We start from the raw sequence: 16,935 nt of genomic DNA on the forward strand, positions 1-16,935 counted from the left end.
TAGTGAGTCATTTTAAAATTGCTGAGGCAAACTGATTTTTTTAAATACTAAGCGAATCTTTCCTAAGGCTATTTGCAATGAGATAAACATAACTGGTTGGTAACTGTCTATACCTCCCAAACAGGTATTGTGTTGTTAATCAAATTATATCATGATACCATGAAAATCATCTTACTCATGATTCCATCAGTGTTACTAGTTCTTATTATGTTTAATTAGGTGTAACTGCCAACAGTAAATTAAATTAATTTATTTTTAATCCTACAATTATTCAGTTTGACCTTGCATGAAATGAGAAAAAGGAAAGTGTAATACAGTGCAAGTGGTTTGATTGATGAGTTTCATTTTCACACAAAAAATAAATAAATAAATAAATGGGAATGCCAGTGCAATTGTAAAATGGCTCAATTTCTTCATGCTACACACACACACACACACACACACACAAAGGTAAGACAGGGGGACACGAGAACAATCGAAGAGGAAAAGTTTGACAACTATTATTAAAAAGCCTCAGGTCTTCTTCAAAGAAGGGGAGGTTTATATTGAAATGCAGTGGATACAGTCAAATCATGCAAACTTCACCAAAGGAGTTCACTGTACCTGAAAGGAAATATTGCTGATTCAACACTGAAGAACTGCTTTTGAACTATGAATCATCTAATCTATTTTATTCACTTTCTTATACCATATAAAGGTTTTTCTAGATGACACATCTTTAAATGAATGAATCACTGAACTGAAGAAAAAAAAAGTCAAAAATATAATGCATACCCAGCAGATCTGAGCTTGACTATTATTTGCTATGAAAGTATGCGAAACTACACAGTGGACTAACAGTGTTTGGAAGGGAATTACCTCTAATTGATTTATGCAGAATGCTTGCTATCAGGCAGAACTGACCGTTTTTTATTGTTTGACAAATAATAAAGAGTTTGGCTCAATCCTTGATAAAAGTCCTGCAGCATGAAGGCTCAGAGGATTTGAGATAAGAGGACAAGAGCAAGAAAGAGAGGGAAGACTAGGACTGAACAGATGGGAATAAACAAGCTGACAAGTGCCTGTGTGGATTCAAAACATGTCAGCACAGGTTCTTCAATTTAACATTTACTCATGCTGAAGAACATTACAGCTTTGCACAACATCAATAAAGCCACAGAGGATCAATGGCGGCATGTTAATATATCTACTTTCTATGAATGCACAAACTCATTGTAATTTTTTTTACACTGACTTCAAGTTATGTAGGCTACAGTTAAAGTCTTTTCAGTTCAGAATTTGGTCACACTTTAGATTAGGGTCCAATTCTCACTATAACTACCTATTAACTACGACTTTTCCCTCAATAAACTCCTAATTACTGCTTATTAATAGTTAGTTAGGTTGTTAAGTTTAGGTATTGGGTAGGATTAAGGGATGTAGAATATGGTCGTGCAGAATAAGGCATTATGTGCTTTATAAGTACTAATAAACAGCCAATATCCTTTAATATGCATGGTAAAAAACAAATAGTTAATAGTGAGAATTGCACCCTAAACTAAAGTGTTACCTAGAATTTTTTGTAAATTTAATGAAATGGATAATGAAAAATAAAAGTGTTAGAGATATAAGAACTTTCATGAAAACTTTATAAGAAAAGATTACATTTAATCGCTTAAAAAAAGTAATGTAACCGTCAAGTAAAAAGTCATTTTTTACTTTACTTAGTTTCCTTACACCTTAAATACATGTGAGTGTATTTATTTAACAATATGTTTATATTTATTTAGATATTTAAAAATATTATTAACATTAACTCATAAATATCATTACGCTTTTATATCAATCATTACGGTTGATATTTGACAATCCAAACTAACAGTTTTTTGTAATGTTTCCTGTTGTTTCCACTTTGATTATCATGATAATGTTAGGTCTATAATAATGATTATGTCAAACTACCAAAAACAAAAAAACAAAACTACCTCTAAAATTAAAACATTTCGAAGTGTAAAAATACTGGCATGTTTAAAGCCTTGCCAAATATTCCATGATTCATCATTACAAAACATATTAAACATTTACTAATAAAGAAATCTAATTTAAAATGCCCTTACCTGTCATGGAGTTTATCTGGAATCGGCCATCTTCATTGCCAGAGAGGATAGTATATCGTACAGGCTCGTTATCAGTGCCATCTTTGGGGAGGGCGGACACGCTGATCACCTCCGACCCGATCCGGAACGATTCTGGGATCTGTGCAAAATACTCCGAGCTGAGGAACAATGGCTGGTAATCACTCAGGATGACCACGTGTACTGTAATTGTGGCAAAGGAGAAAAGGCGAGGGAGGCCTCGGTCGGTGGCTTTTACTTTCATCTCATAGGTGAACTTGGTCTCGTCGGCTAGAGATCTCTCCAGTCTCAAAATGCCTGAGATTTCATCTAGGGAGAAGAAGCCGCTGTCGGCGCCTTGAAGAGAGTACCTCACCTCTGAGTTTATACCTGGAAAAGTTATATAACATAATATTCTCAGTATTATAGTGCAGGAATAGCAGATCAACAGATGACTAAAAGCAAGAATTTAAGGTCTCAAAAGTAATATTACATCTATTTAAATACACTAATAACTTAGCCTGGGTTTCCCCATGCTGCCTTGATTTTATTCACGCTGCTAGGCAGCCTGGACATCATGGATACGAGAAAATGAACATGTGGTTCCCAGACCACGTCTCAATGAGAAGAGGTCTGACGTTAGCCAGGCTACTAATAACTAGGCTTTAAGCCGAACTTCACATGAAAAACATGTCTCATTGCATCCGCTTGTCGAAGAAAGTGTCTATGAGTAATGTCTATGGAATTAAGGTAATCAACTAACCTAGCTAAATCTTTTTTTATTGTTGCCGTTTCATTCATTAGATTAAAATATATATATATATATCAAAGTGTTCGTGAGAAGAAGAAAAATAAAAAAACTTTTAGATATCAATCTGCATGTGATGGACATTGGTTATGCTCATGTTTGTCCGCACCTTTGAATGTATCTTGAGTAAAACAGCTCTATGATTAACAAAGCACATACAAAAGACCTGAACCGGTTGAAACCTTGATTTATTTTCACATTGCAAGATAGTGTTCACATTGACTTTGTCATACATTCAGTATGCTTAGAAAGGATAATATCATTAAATCACTTGTTAAAGACGTATTACATAAGAGCAAAGTAGTTCCAATTCACATGAATCCCTGTGACGGTACTCTACAAGTTCACACACATCTCCAGGTGTGGTCTGTACCTCCCTAATCATGTTTCTCTGTCAGAGCCTTCAATCCTACATCAAACACTGCATACCTTTAGCTTTTCAACCTGCATGTGAAGGGTCAAAGAAAAAAGCTGAGGCGCTTTTAATACTTTCTGAGTGGATAAGTCGAAAATAGTCTGTGTGTTTTGCTTTAAAGCAGCCATTCGTGACAAGAGAAACAGTGCCATACCTGTGTCTGGGTCTTTGGCATAGATGACAGCAATAGGTGTCCTAATCGTGGTGTTGTCAAACACAGTGATGTCATAATGGCTCGTGGAGAATTGTGGCGGGTTGTCGTTCATGTCTTTTACCATGAGTGTGACGTCTGCCTGACAAGAGCGGCCACCACCATCAGTCGCTTTGACAACAAGATCATACTCTGATTCCCGCTCCCGGTCCAAGACAGCAAAGGTGAATAGCTCACCTTAAAAAAAAAAAAGAAAAAAAAAAGCATATGCTTGAAACTAGGCTTTATTAAAAAAAATGACAATAACAGGGAACGGTTAAACACTGTGTTGTAACATGTAGGGTATTTAAGACAAGCCTTGACTAGTTATTTATTTGATAGATGTGTGCAACAGATTATTTACTTGAAGTTAGTGGTTTCATTTCTTTACCATAGCTGCAAAAACAAAGAAAGTTGTTGTTTCAAGAACTTTACACTACAGAGCCGGACACAGTCCTTTGTTTCTAACATTGCCTGAAGCATTTCCTGCATCTTGTATCTTGTTAACCCAAAATAACCGTCTTAAAAGATGTTACATTTAGATAGGTTGTTCTGGAAGAGATTAAGTCACGTAAACGTATCATAAATCAAATACTCTCATTGTTTACAAGGAATTCCAAAAATTCCAAATGTCCTGGGAAAGTTGCTCTTATCTTCTTTGGTGGTTTGATTTCCTCGAACAGTAAGCAAAAGCAATCTCAAACTGCAGTGAATGCTACTAGAAATCTGGAGAAGGATTGAGAGATCAAAATTACCAGTTTTGGAGTCAAGATGGAACTTGTCTGCATTAGGTCCGTGAAGAGTGAATGACACCTGGCCATTTGTTCCAATGTCGGGATCAGAAGCAGAGATCTTCAGGATGAACACGCCTGATTTGGAATTCTCCACGACTGCCTCTGTATAAAGTAACTGGGAAAAGTGGGACAATTTCCAATAAAATAGGTTGCCATCAACCAGCATCAAATTTCAGAATTTCTTAAATTTAGGTTCTAGTACGTAGGCCTTTCTACGGGCACTTTTACTGTATATCCCATGTCGGAATACATTTATTGTTATTATATATATATATATATATATATATATATATATATATATATATATATATATATATATATATATATATAATGAATATCACATTAAAGCAGTCTTTGAAAACGTTTTACCATGTCCATCTATATATCTATCTGTCTATCTGTCTATCTTTTATTTTCTATATATCCACAGGGACAAAACTGCCCATAGTTGAAGAAACACACATAAACATGCAGAAACAAACTGATATCTTCTGGAGAACGCCTGACTTACTTGCTCACACAAAGGACTGTTGTCATTGAGGTCAAGAACATGGACCTCAACATTGGCAGAGGTTTGAAACCTTCCATCTGTGGCTGTTATCTTAAGGGTGTATTTGTCTTTGTCTTCTCTGTCAAGCGGACTTTTGGAAATCACTGTCCACTCCTCCCCTGCTGCTGTGACTGAGAACTGGCCCAATGGGTCTCCCTCTTCAGAGATGAAAACAGCAACAGTATGTGTTTAAAACCAACATACATCATTTTGCCCATGCAAAAATGTTTATACAACAATCAAAGTTGAAGTAAAATGTCAAAGCTGAATTGTAAAGACAGACAGCACTGAATAACTATTAGAACTCAGTTTCATTATATTAATAGTGTTATATTAACGTTATATTAATAGACAATAATCATTTAACTAAACCAGTGACTTTGCGTACCTGTTATATAACACACAATCTGTCTATTATCTGGAGTCACATCTTTATCAGCAGTTGTCAGAGTCACAATGGTTTCTCCAGGCCTGCTGTTCTCTAGGACGGACCCTTGATACAGTTCCTCTGTAAACTGAGGTGGGTTATCATTTTCATCGGTGATAGTCACCTCAACTAGAACTGAAGAGGTCAGTTTGACAGTGTCGCCATGATCAGTGGCCACCACATAGAATCTATGAAGCTGTTTGGTCTCGGAATCGGCCTCCTTTAAGGCAGTAATCCAGCCAGTTTGCGAATCAATTGTAAACATGTCGCCAATATCATCTGACTCCGACTCGATTGTATATGAGACTTCTCCGTTGACGTTTGTGTCGGCATCATTAGCTGTCACTTGAATGACCGTGGTGCCGGGGGGCAAATTCTCAGTCAGGAAGGCCTTATAGGGGTCAGCCTCAAACATAGGCTGATTGTCATTAACATCTTGAACCTTTATTTGAACAGACACAAGAGATGCTACATCGGTACCATTGTGATTTCCTTGAGCGATCACATCAATCTTGTATGTCTTGGTTTTTTCATGGTCAATGTTCTTCTGCACTACAACTGTACCGCTATCTTTGTCGACAGCAAAAGCATGTTCTTTGTTGCTGTCTATAGTGTTACCATCCACCAAGCTGTATATCAGTGGCATATCAGCATCCGCCTTGACTGTGCCTATCTCATATCCGATAGGGAGGTCCTCAGATGCTGAGAAAGAGTACAATGGCTCGGTAAACCGGGGCAGAATGACCTCCGGTGGGACTACCTTGACCTGTACTGGCACAGAGGAGTTGTAAAAAGGAATGCCTCCATCTCGAGCCTTCACTTTGAAGGTGAAAATCTTATTCTCCAAACCAACCAGACTCTCTTTGACGCTGACCACTCCGGTAAAAGGGTTGACCTCAATAATATCTTCAGTAACTTCCTCCGCTTCTTCTACTGTGTAAGTGACATCAGCATTTTTACCTTCATCTGCATCATAAGCCATTATCTGTATCACTGGTGAGCCTTTGTTTACTGTTGATTGAATGGAAACCTGATACTCGGAGGCTTTAAATTGAGGGACGTTATCATTCTCATCTGTTAGAATGATCTTTACAGTGCAAAATCCCACTCTTCCTCCACCATCCTTAGCCATGACCTTAATCGCAATCACTCTTTGCGATGGATTTTCTCTGTCCAATGACTGAGAAGTCACAATTTGTCCATCTTCATCGATGGAGAACTTCTCATCGGCAAGCTTGTTAATTATGGTGTAGTCTACACTGCCGTATGGCCCATCATCCGGGTCAATAGCAGCCAGACGGATCACACGAGTTCCCACTTCGGCGTTCTCTGCCAGATCTGCCTCGTAAATGTTCTGGTTGAAATAGGGGCTGTGCTTGTTGCCGTTTGTCATGTCAATGTTAACAGGGGCAGTCTTCTGAAACACACCATCGGAAACTGCAACGGTGAGGTTATAAAATGGATCCAGGTTTCTCTTGCACAAATTAGAGAATGAGATAAGTCCAGATGATTCATTAATAGAGAAATATCTCCCCTCGTTGCCAGACAGGATCTTATATTGGAGGTCATCCTTACTATCAGGATCTGAAGCCTGAACTTTGATAACGATGTTGCCACAAGTGGCCATTTCATCAAGAGAGGCCCGATAAGATGGCTCACTAAAATCTGGAGGGTTGTCATTGACATCTATGACGTTCACAATGATGTGAGCCTCACCGCTGAGCGGTGGTGAACCTTTATCTGTGGCTTTAACTTTCAGCGTGAACTGCTGCATGGTTTCGTAGTCCAATACTTGCAATGTCACCAAAATCCCAGTTAGTGGGTCAATATAAAAAAAATCACTTTTGTCAATCAATTGGTAAGTTACCTCTGAATTCCTGTCTGAATCTCTGTCAACAGCTGAGACCTGTAAAACAGATGTGCCTATTGGAAGGCCCTCAGACACATCTGTAATATAAGATAGATTTTGAAAGACAGGGGCATTGTCGTTTATATCTTCCACATCAATCTCTACTTTGGCTTCGCTAAAGGTACCAGTCACCAAATCTGTGGCACGAACAGTCAAAATATGCTTTGTTTGAGTCTCAAAGTCTAGGAAATCAGTGACACTTAAGACCCCTGTTTTGAAATCGATGTTGAAAAACCTGGAGGCATTGTCTTCCTCTAGATTGTAGATAAGGCCGTATCCTTCTGGGTTTCTTGCTTGCACATGCAGGATCGTTGTTAAAGGAGTAATATTCTCAGGCAATTTCAAAGGGTAGTACAGGCTTTGAAATATTGGATGAGAACGATTTTGCACTTGGACGTAGAGTGTCCCAGCGGCTGAAAGACTCGGCTCACCTTCATCTGATACCAGTACAGTGAGCACATAATTATTCATAGACTCAAAGTCTAAAGGTTTCTGTAATGACACATCCCCAAGATAAGAGTCGATTCTGAAGAGATTGAAATCATCCTCCAGTAAAAATATTATAGATCCATTCTCACCGAAGTCATCGTCGGTTGCTAGCACTTGGAAGAGAACATCCCCTGGTTCAGTTTCCTCCGATATTATCAACGAATGAGGCAAATTTGATATTTTCGGAGCATTGTCATTGATATCATCTATATAGACCTTAACATGAGTTACATCCACACGTGGTGGATGCCTCATGTCTCGGACCTCCACGGAAACATCGTACTCATCCCGTTCCTCCCTGTCAAATGGAACTCCGGTGGTCTGCAGGACTCCAGATGATGGAACCACTGCAAATTTCCCATGTGGGTTCAAAACGGTGTACTGCAAGGGCTCGTTCAGGTAGCTACCTGTTGCTCTCAGAATGGCTAAAATTTTCACAGATGCAGAGTTCTCTGGTACACTGGCTACATGCATCCTCTCCTCGAAATTCAGACTAGTCTTTGTTGAATTGGTGATATTGCATTTCACTAGTGTAGTGTCTTTATATAACCCATCGGAGGCAGTGATCTTTAACTCATTATGGGACTGTAGTTCAGATGAATCATTCACTGAGATTATTCCAGTGGACTGATCTATTTTAAATGCATTTTTATTACTACCCTCCGAAATCATGTAGGTGACTGCTGAATCTGCATCATGAGCTGTCACCTGGATCACTTTCATGTCTTCAAAAACTGGTAAGGTGACAGCAGTTTCATAGACAGGTAAAGCAAATTTTGGGGGACAGTCATTAAAGTCCAGGACACGAATATTTACTCTGCATGGCTTGGAAGAACTTAGCGATGGCTCGCCGGAATCCCACACCTGAACGCTGAAGAAAAATTCAGGTGTTGTCTCAAAGTCAACTGTAGTCTTTAAGAAGATGGTACCCATACTCGGATCTATTTTAAACACTTCCTGTGCTGCAGGCTCAAGGATTTGGAAGACCAGAAGAGCATTTGTGTCTTTGTCCGCATCTGACGCCTTGATCACTAACGGTGTGTTGTTCTCGCCAGTCACCATGCTGTTTATGGGCGCAGACTCACTAATCTGCCCATAATACGTGTCCTGGTGGAAAACAGGGGCATTGTCATTTTCATCTATCACATAAATGTAAATTACAGCATCAGATGAGACTCCCGCTGAATTTGTAGCTCTTATTTGCAGACGGTAGGAGGGGTGCTGCTCAAAATCAAGTGCATTTTGGACAGATAGCAGTCCAGAGTTGATGTTGATGTAGAATGTCCCATTGGGGTCGCCTTGATTGATCCTGTACAGCACTGAGGACGGACAGCTGGCGGAGACAGATAGCACAGGGGAGCCAGGAGGTATGGCTTCACTTATCTCAGTGATGTATTCTTCGGAGGAGAACCTCGGTGGTGTGAATTCAGACAGCTTTACAGTGATGGTAACGGGGCAGAGGGTACTGCGCTGGGGAAAGCCCTGATCTGTGGCTTTTACTGTGAGGTGATACTTCTCCTGCGGAACTCTGTCTAATGCATCAAATACACGAATGCTTCCCGTCTCCTTGTCGATTTCAAAGGCACCATCCACATTCCCACCTGGATAAAAAAAAAGGAGATTATTTACTTTAAGAAAATGTTGTTAAATGTCAAAAACATTAAATGTGATTATCATTTTTAATTGCCACCCAAGATAATTTATAAATGCAACCTTAAAATTGAGTATTAAGGCAAGATTTCATTAATTCATAAATGTGCTTGCATGAATGCTAAAGAAAAGTTGGTTAAAAAGCAAAGGCAATATAGTGCTCCAGGCTAATGTCTTACCAGAGTGAAAGGAATAAACAATCTCTGCATTGCTCCCTGTATCCTTATCCAGGGCTTTGACTCTTAGCACTTCAGTGCCAGTGAGTGCCAGATTACTTATGGTGCCCTCATAATGAGTATTCAGAAAAGATGGGATGTGGTCATTACAGTCTTCTACATGCACAACAACCTTCGCAAAGTTCTTTTTTATAGGTATCTTGTCATCTCGTACCTGGAAAGATAAAGTACATGGGTCAATGTGTGTGGGGTGCAAGAGTTAACTTTTGACCACTGATGACCCTTTTAGGCACTTTTTTGAGGTCAGGAATTTTTTAGGAATGTGGATTTATGGTTTTCCCCTGTGCTCTGACCCTTTCTATCTCATTATGCCAGGGACTCAAGATAATTATTCAAGATGATTTAACTGGACAAATAACAAAATGATCTCATGTCCATTTAATCAAAGTATAATTTTTGTCTGGCTTGTCTCTAATTGTAACAGATTGCTCTGGCCATTAATACTATTTACATAAGACCTTGAGATGAGAGTCTAGTTGAATCAAGTCAAGTGTCACTTTACCATCACAATCAGAGTATGAGTGGAGATGGTCTCATAGTCTAGCTCCTCTTTAATGACAAGCACACCACTCCTTTGGTCCAAGTGAAAGTACTTGAGGCTGTCTGTGTTGAGGCTGCTGTGGATGGTGTAAAAGAGTCCACTGTTGGCATCTGCATCATGAGCACTAATGTGAAGGATCTCCTTCCATGGAGATGTGTCCTCTGGTACTCTCACTTCATAGAGGCTCTTCAAGAACATGGGCCGATGCTCATTTATATCCACTACTTGAATGTAGGCCTAAGAGAACAAAGACAAACCACCAAACTCTCAGCTGTCCATTGGCTTAAAGTGAGACACATTAAAATGCAGACCTAATAACAATGGTAAATCTTTAATCTCACATTCTATATGCAGAGGTGCATGCTATGAATTTATTGACTCTGCGCTCAATGTGTTATAGATTTGGCATGTGTGCTCATACTTGAGTGGTTATGGCCTGAAATCCATCTGTGACTCTGACTGTTAAGTTGTAATGAGATTTTCTGCCAGCATCCAGACGTCTAGCTTTCACAATGCTCCCTGTGTTCTTCTCAATGTAGAAGTCCTGCTCTTCATCACCACCTAAGACAAAATATTAGCTAGTGGTTAGATCAGTGGTTCTCAACATGGGTCAGAGGTAGGCCTGTCGCGATAGTCGATAAGTCAATTAATCGCACGATAAAAAAAAATGAGCTCGATAATTTTTCCGGCCGCGATAATTCTATTTGCATGCTTGTTTGTTTTCCTCGTCTCTCTCTCTCTACCAAAGAGACTGGATGACCACTCTCGCACGGCCCTGAAGGGGGTCGCACACCGGACGCGGCCGCGCAGCGCCACGTCTTTTAAATTCGAACACATGAGTGTACACACACCGGCGGCGCCTTTCGCCGTCTGTCCGCGGCGCCCAGCAACGGCTCAGGACCGTGTTCAAAATCCTGCCGCGCCACAGAGCGCCATTTAAATAGTTTTATATTAAATTTACATTTATGTGTCTCAAATCGTAGTTAATGTACATATGGACTTAACCCTGTGCTGCAATATACATTTAGTTTTATATTTATTTACAGAAATCAGAAAATTGCTGATGTTATCGGATTTTCAGGTGACAGTTGTCCTAGACGTGGCGCGGCGCGACTACGATTTGAGACACATAAATGTAAATTTAATATAAAACTATTTAAATGGCGCTCTGTGGCGCGGCAGGATTTTGAACACGGTCCTGAGCCGTTGCTGGGCGCCGCGGACAGACGCCGCCGGTGTGTGTACTCTCATAGAGAATAATGTGTTCGAATTTAAAAGACGTGGCGCGGCGCTGAGCTGCGCGTCCGGTGTGCGACCCCCTTAAGAGTCCATTGCTTTAATTGTTTTTGGTTGTTTTGTTAATTTTTTGGGATATTTAAAATGTTTTCCGTTTTCAATGTTTAATATTCTTTAGAAATAAAAGTTTATAGATCGTTGAAAAGGTGTACCTGCATTATTATGCCATTATAATTATATTAAATGAAAATGGTCTCAGAACGACAATATTATCGTTTATCGCGATAATTTCTTGGACAATTTATCGTCCAGCAAAATTTGTTATCGTGACAGGCCTAGTCAGAGGTTTGTTATCAACCAACCACACAAATGTACATATTTAGAATAGCAAAAAAAGAAGGTTTAAAAAACCCTTCCCATGTCATTTATTCTTCAAAGGGCTTGCATCCAATCAATCTATATGGTATTTTGGTGCGTAATCATATGTTACTTCACTAACTGGTCGATTAAATAGTTTATGTGTTTGAATTTAATGTTATATTAATATTATTTAAACGTATGCATTTCATTATTCCATAATTACAATAACCAATGACTTATTGCAATCTTTGCTTGTGGGTCTTTTCATTGCTTTGCCTCCAAATTAAATAGGTTTTGGGTGTATTCAGTGCATTCAACTATGAATTTCTTTAAACATGTTGCTTCTGGTTGCCTTTATTTAGGTTTACAAATATGGTTTGAGCCATAGTGTACATTACTGACTGCTAAGATCAATATCAATTAAATATTATAATAGTATTAAGTTTAATGCATTTTCATTTTAAGAGAAATGTTGTTTACTTTACAATACTACTATTTTGTTTCTGTTTTGGGTCACCACTCAGTGTCCAATAGTGTCCTGCTGTGTTAGAAAAAATACTGAGCCAGAATAACACACTGTTTCACACATCTGATGGTTTACCGTCGACACCTCTGAGTGAAGCTTTGTGGGTGAACCCGTATGCGTTACTTCAGGGCTGAGTGAGTAACATGAAGTGTTATGACAGTAAGATTCAGGTGAAGTGGAACCCACAACAATCCTCTACAATTAGCATTAGCAGAATAATTACATGACTATCATCAACAACAACAACAACAACAACAACAAAGCCTTGGTGAAAAGCACAAGCATACTGTAGATTTCACATTTGAGAGTATGGGTACCAATCACACAGTTGCTCTCTAACACCCACATGAGTCTTTGTTTGTTATGCCCATCCAGGTACAATAATGACAGAAAACAAGACCACATCAGGAGGCCACTCCTGAGACACTGTTCATGACATCAGCACTATTGTTTAAGGGAAAACATTTGGCACACGTATGAAAAAGACCAGACGTCTTACTCAGTGGGGGCAAATTCGTGCCTGCTTTAACAGATGGTGTTTATTAAGTATTCCACCTATTGAAGGCTATCTGGTCCCATTTTAATGCAACATTCATTTTAAGTGGCTCTTCACTATGTTTATTTCCAAACTTTACAAAGCAGTCTTCAAATGGATTTATCGAAGGACACCTCTTTGCTGAAGGACAACCATTTCTAAGTTTGCCCTTGATGGAGACTTTGAGATAATTCTGAAAAAAAGCAAGATGTTTTGTTGCTTTTTTTTTTTTATTTTTTTTTAAATCAATACATAATTGGCTTCTCAAGGGCTGAAAAAGCTGCTACAGTGAAACAATGCCTTCAAACTAAATGATTCTAATCAAATATGAATATTTTTTCTTTTTGCCCTACTGTTTATGCAATTCATTGATTTTATTTAAATTATAGAATATTTAATGTTTCAGTAAACAAATCAACTATACACTGTTAAATCAGAAATCTAAAGTAATAATCCATAACTTGTATATTCATAATATTTGTTTGTTTTTTCAGTTGGTTTTCAAGCTAATTAAATAGGCGTAGGCGTAGGGTAACTATGAATTTATTTAATCACATCACTTCTAACTGTCTGGCTTAATTTAGAAATCCCCAAAGGGACAGAATTACATTAAAACTCATCATTCAAAGCGCAAAGTGAATGATATTAAACCATGAATATGACCTAACATTAATAATCATTACAGCATTATGCATGACAAATTCAGAGCAACATATAAAAGTTCTGAAATGTACAGTATGACTGAGTCTTTTTCATCAAATTGACCACAGTTATCTGGTTAAAATATAATGTGTTCGTATCTAAGAGTAAGATAACGCATTTAAATGAATGCAGGCCTCGCTGTCATTATATCATATTCAGTAGAACCATGCTGAGATAAAACAAGTTCTGAATCCACAGGTGAGCTTTCTTCCTTGATTCATTTTCACTCCCTACTGCAAATGCCTCCGATTTATTTCAACCATAGCTCATTTCTCTCGGAGTGAGTCTGCAGGGCTGAAGGTAAGAATGTGGGGAGTAGAGAGAAGGTCAGGTTCAGCCCTTAACTGCAGGCGAATGTGTGCTGCTAGCACAGGCACAGAGAGACTGATGGCAGCTCCTCTGGCGCTCTGGCTTGTCATCTGAAGAAATGTGTCACTGCTAAGATCTACCTCCTGGCACAGATCTTATCACAGAGAGGGAAGCTATAGCACCCCCTACATGCTGTACTGTACCATGTGCCCGTGACAGCTGTTTTTCTTTTTTTTTTTTGCATATAGGCCTACTCTACTGTTAAAGCAACATTTTCCACTCTTTGTTTTAAACATAAACATCACTAAAAGTAGTCAGATTTATGCTTACCGTATTGACCGTGAATCTTGTTTATGTTCATTTACTGTAAAGAGCAATGGTGTGGTAAATGATAGAGCCTTGCTTACCGGTTATGTCAAAAAAGTGCAGGCTCTTCGAGATCTCTGTTCGGATGATTCCCACCATGTCAGAGACGGGATCCGTCTCCATCACCACATAGTTGAATGGCGGCTCATCAAAAGCCAGTACCTCAGAGCTGGACTCAGGTTGGGGCAGCCATTGAACATGCAGACGGGCCTTAGACATTCTTGGAGGGTTGCCTTGGTCTGTTGCTTGTATCTATGATAGTGAAGGAGAAAAAAAAAGGTGAAAAAGTGAATTCCCCCCCCCCCCCCCCCCCTTTACTGTAATTTATAACTAGATTTACTGGAATATATCATGTAATACTTGTTGGGCAACTATTTTGTTTATGTTTGTAGAATGTTTTACTAGGGTTATACCAAATTAAATTAACATGTATTTACTATAGAGTTACGATTAGGGTTAGGGTTTCATTTAGGGTTAGTTACTTGGAATTATGCATAGTTTACTGTTATTACTAGTAATTACATGTAGTAACATGTATCTATGTCACCTTTAAATAAAGTGTTACTCTCTGAATTTGCAAAAGTCACTTCTGAATTGAAACAAAATATTGTGAATCACACTGATTCACTGTCAACCTAAAAGTTCACAGCCCTAGAAAGCATCCTTACCGACAGAATACTGTAGTTGCCCCGAACAAACTTTCCACTAGCTGTCACCACCCCGGTCTCAGGATGGATATCAAAACGATCGTCACTGCGGTCTTCCAGGCTGTACGTGATCATGCCATTGGGCCCCACATCGTCATCACGGGCCACCATCCTATAGATGTCCTGAGGCTCCTCCGTGCTCTGTTGTTCAGGTAGTTTTATCTGGAAAAGCTTTTCACTGAACTGAGGGCTATTATCATTCTCATCCAAGACTTCGATGACTACGGTGGCAGTGGAGCTTAATGGAGGATCCCCTTGATCTGATACCATGACCTAAACAACGGCAGGTGTGGAAAACATCTTTAACATCATGTTCACAAATCAAAACCACATCTCTGTCAACTCTCAGAGTGTTAGGCATGGTTATGGATATGACAATGTAGATATGATTGGTCTTGGTGGAATAGATCTCCTATTGCTGCTGCTGCAGAGCAAGTACTGAGACTTGTCAGTACATACACAACACGCTGCTGTGAACAAGACATACTAGTGCTGCATGAATAGCATATTAAGGGTTTCTTAAAGTGTGCTGCAAATGCTATAAGTATAAGATTCAAGTATTTGAAGGTTAAGCAGCGAGCTCAGCAGGAACCAATCAGCTGTGCCCCAACAGTATATGACAAATGGATTAATCAAACACAAAACTGGCTCTTAGGTTAGCTTAATTAAATTTTACCTTAACATTAAGTAAATACTAAAAACAAAGATATTTATTAAAGCACAATACAAAAGTCTAAATATTAATATTATAACTGCACTATTCTTTATTTTGGAATATAGAGATTATAGTGGCAGCATTCATTGCATCCACAGCACCAGCATTCATATCCATTTTACTGTCCCTCAGTGTTGTGAATTTTTTATCGGTCTAAGAATGTTTTCTGAGGGAAGATCTCCAGAGCAAACATTTGTAACCTCCGTGGCAGAAAAAGGTTTAGAATGACCACAGAATGTAGGGTAAGAAAAGTTATTTGTTTAGTCACCCCTCAAATTATTAAATATTCTACTGTCCACCTATATGCATCATGTACTTCATCCAAAATTGAATACTGTTATTTTTTATAGGACAAACTCTGAACAATCTTCATGAATGTCTTTTCCATCTTACAACAGTGCCATGTCAATGATTCAAATCATTCATGTTTGATTTGTGAACCAGATCAACCAGTTTGTCGAAAGAAATGATTCTTTTTAAAATGGGATGGATCTGGTTCACTGATTTAACAACGACTCAGTGATTTGGTCACATTGGATCTCAAGGTAACAGCACTTTAGGGGAGATCATTATGAGTGAATCATTTTACAATTACTCAAAGCTTATGCATGGCTTCAGAAGACTTGAAATAAGTCAATCACATTTATAGTGTTTTGTTGTTTTTTTTAGTTTTTTTTTTAGCTCAGGGACACTATGAATTGATATATGGCAAAGACATACTTGAAGGTTTTTCAAAACGACACAGAAAAAAAAAAATAAGACTGACGCACACACTGGAAATACAAACAGCAACATGTTCTCAGCAATCAGTCAGAGAACGGCTCAGGCCTGAGGTTCGTGACCTAGTAAACAGAAAGGATCAAGTGAACCAACCTCAATGATATGCTCTGCTTTTTGTTCCCGGTCCAGAGCAGCAAGGGTGCTGATCACACCTAAACAAACATACAGAGGAAGAACAGACATGCTGATCAATGCCACCAGCCTCAGATGGATGGCACACCTGTTCGTTCACCCCAGGCTGCCCATTTTACTCTCCCTTCTTCTCACAGGTTTGTTTTTCAAGCTTTATTTGTTTTGTTCCACAGTTTATATTAGGCCAACCTGTGGTATACAAGCCGTGGGAACAACGGTAATTTTTCACATCCACGTCAATGAGGATTTAGCCATCGCTGATATATACTAAAAGACCAGACTTTCCAGTTGCCAAGAAACTGACAGAAAATGAGCCACGGCTTAAGAATCAAAGCAGTTGAGAAGTGCAAAAAGCAGTGTTGTGAATTAGTACAAGAGGTTCTCAGACACAACACTCTTTACAACTGAGTGTTAGGGGCTTGTTTAAGTGTGCTTCATGCCTCAACAGCTAAATTCAGGCTAAGG

General features: G+C 38.9%; 2 protein-coding genes across 2 annotated transcripts in view; one reads left to right on the forward strand and one right to left on the reverse strand.

Annotated features, from left to right (window-relative positions):
• fat2 (FAT atypical cadherin 2) overlaps positions 1 to 16,935 on the reverse strand; it is a 45,616-nt gene that overhangs the window by 19,334 nt on the left and 9,347 nt on the right. Inside the window, exons 4-14 of the mRNA XM_079892266.1 lie at positions 16,432 to 16,490; positions 14,805 to 15,116; positions 14,178 to 14,388; positions 10,524 to 10,663; positions 10,064 to 10,339; positions 9,505 to 9,715; positions 5,239 to 9,276; positions 4,812 to 5,008; positions 4,262 to 4,415; positions 3,471 to 3,704; positions 2,097 to 2,483 (exon numbers count right to left, since the gene is read on the reverse strand). Of these exons, the coding sequence (XP_079748392.1) occupies positions 2,097 to 2,483; positions 3,471 to 3,704; positions 4,262 to 4,415; positions 4,812 to 5,008; positions 5,239 to 9,276; positions 9,505 to 9,715; positions 10,064 to 10,339; positions 10,524 to 10,663; positions 14,178 to 14,388; positions 14,805 to 15,116; positions 16,432 to 16,490 (6,219 nt within the window). The remainder of the gene's footprint in view (positions 1 to 2,096; positions 2,484 to 3,470; positions 3,705 to 4,261; positions 4,416 to 4,811; positions 5,009 to 5,238; positions 9,277 to 9,504; positions 9,716 to 10,063; positions 10,340 to 10,523; positions 10,664 to 14,177; positions 14,389 to 14,804; positions 15,117 to 16,431; positions 16,491 to 16,935) is intronic.
• LOC307170946 (ganglioside GM2 activator-like) overlaps positions 1 to 16,935 on the forward strand; it is a 52,826-nt gene that overhangs the window by 1,529 nt on the left and 34,362 nt on the right. The window lies entirely within an intron of this gene.

Source organism: Squalius cephalus (assembly GCF_949319135.1).
Source record: "Squalius cephalus genome assembly, chromosome: 14".
Lineage (NCBI taxonomy): Eukaryota > Metazoa > Chordata > Actinopteri > Cypriniformes > Leuciscidae > Squalius > Squalius cephalus.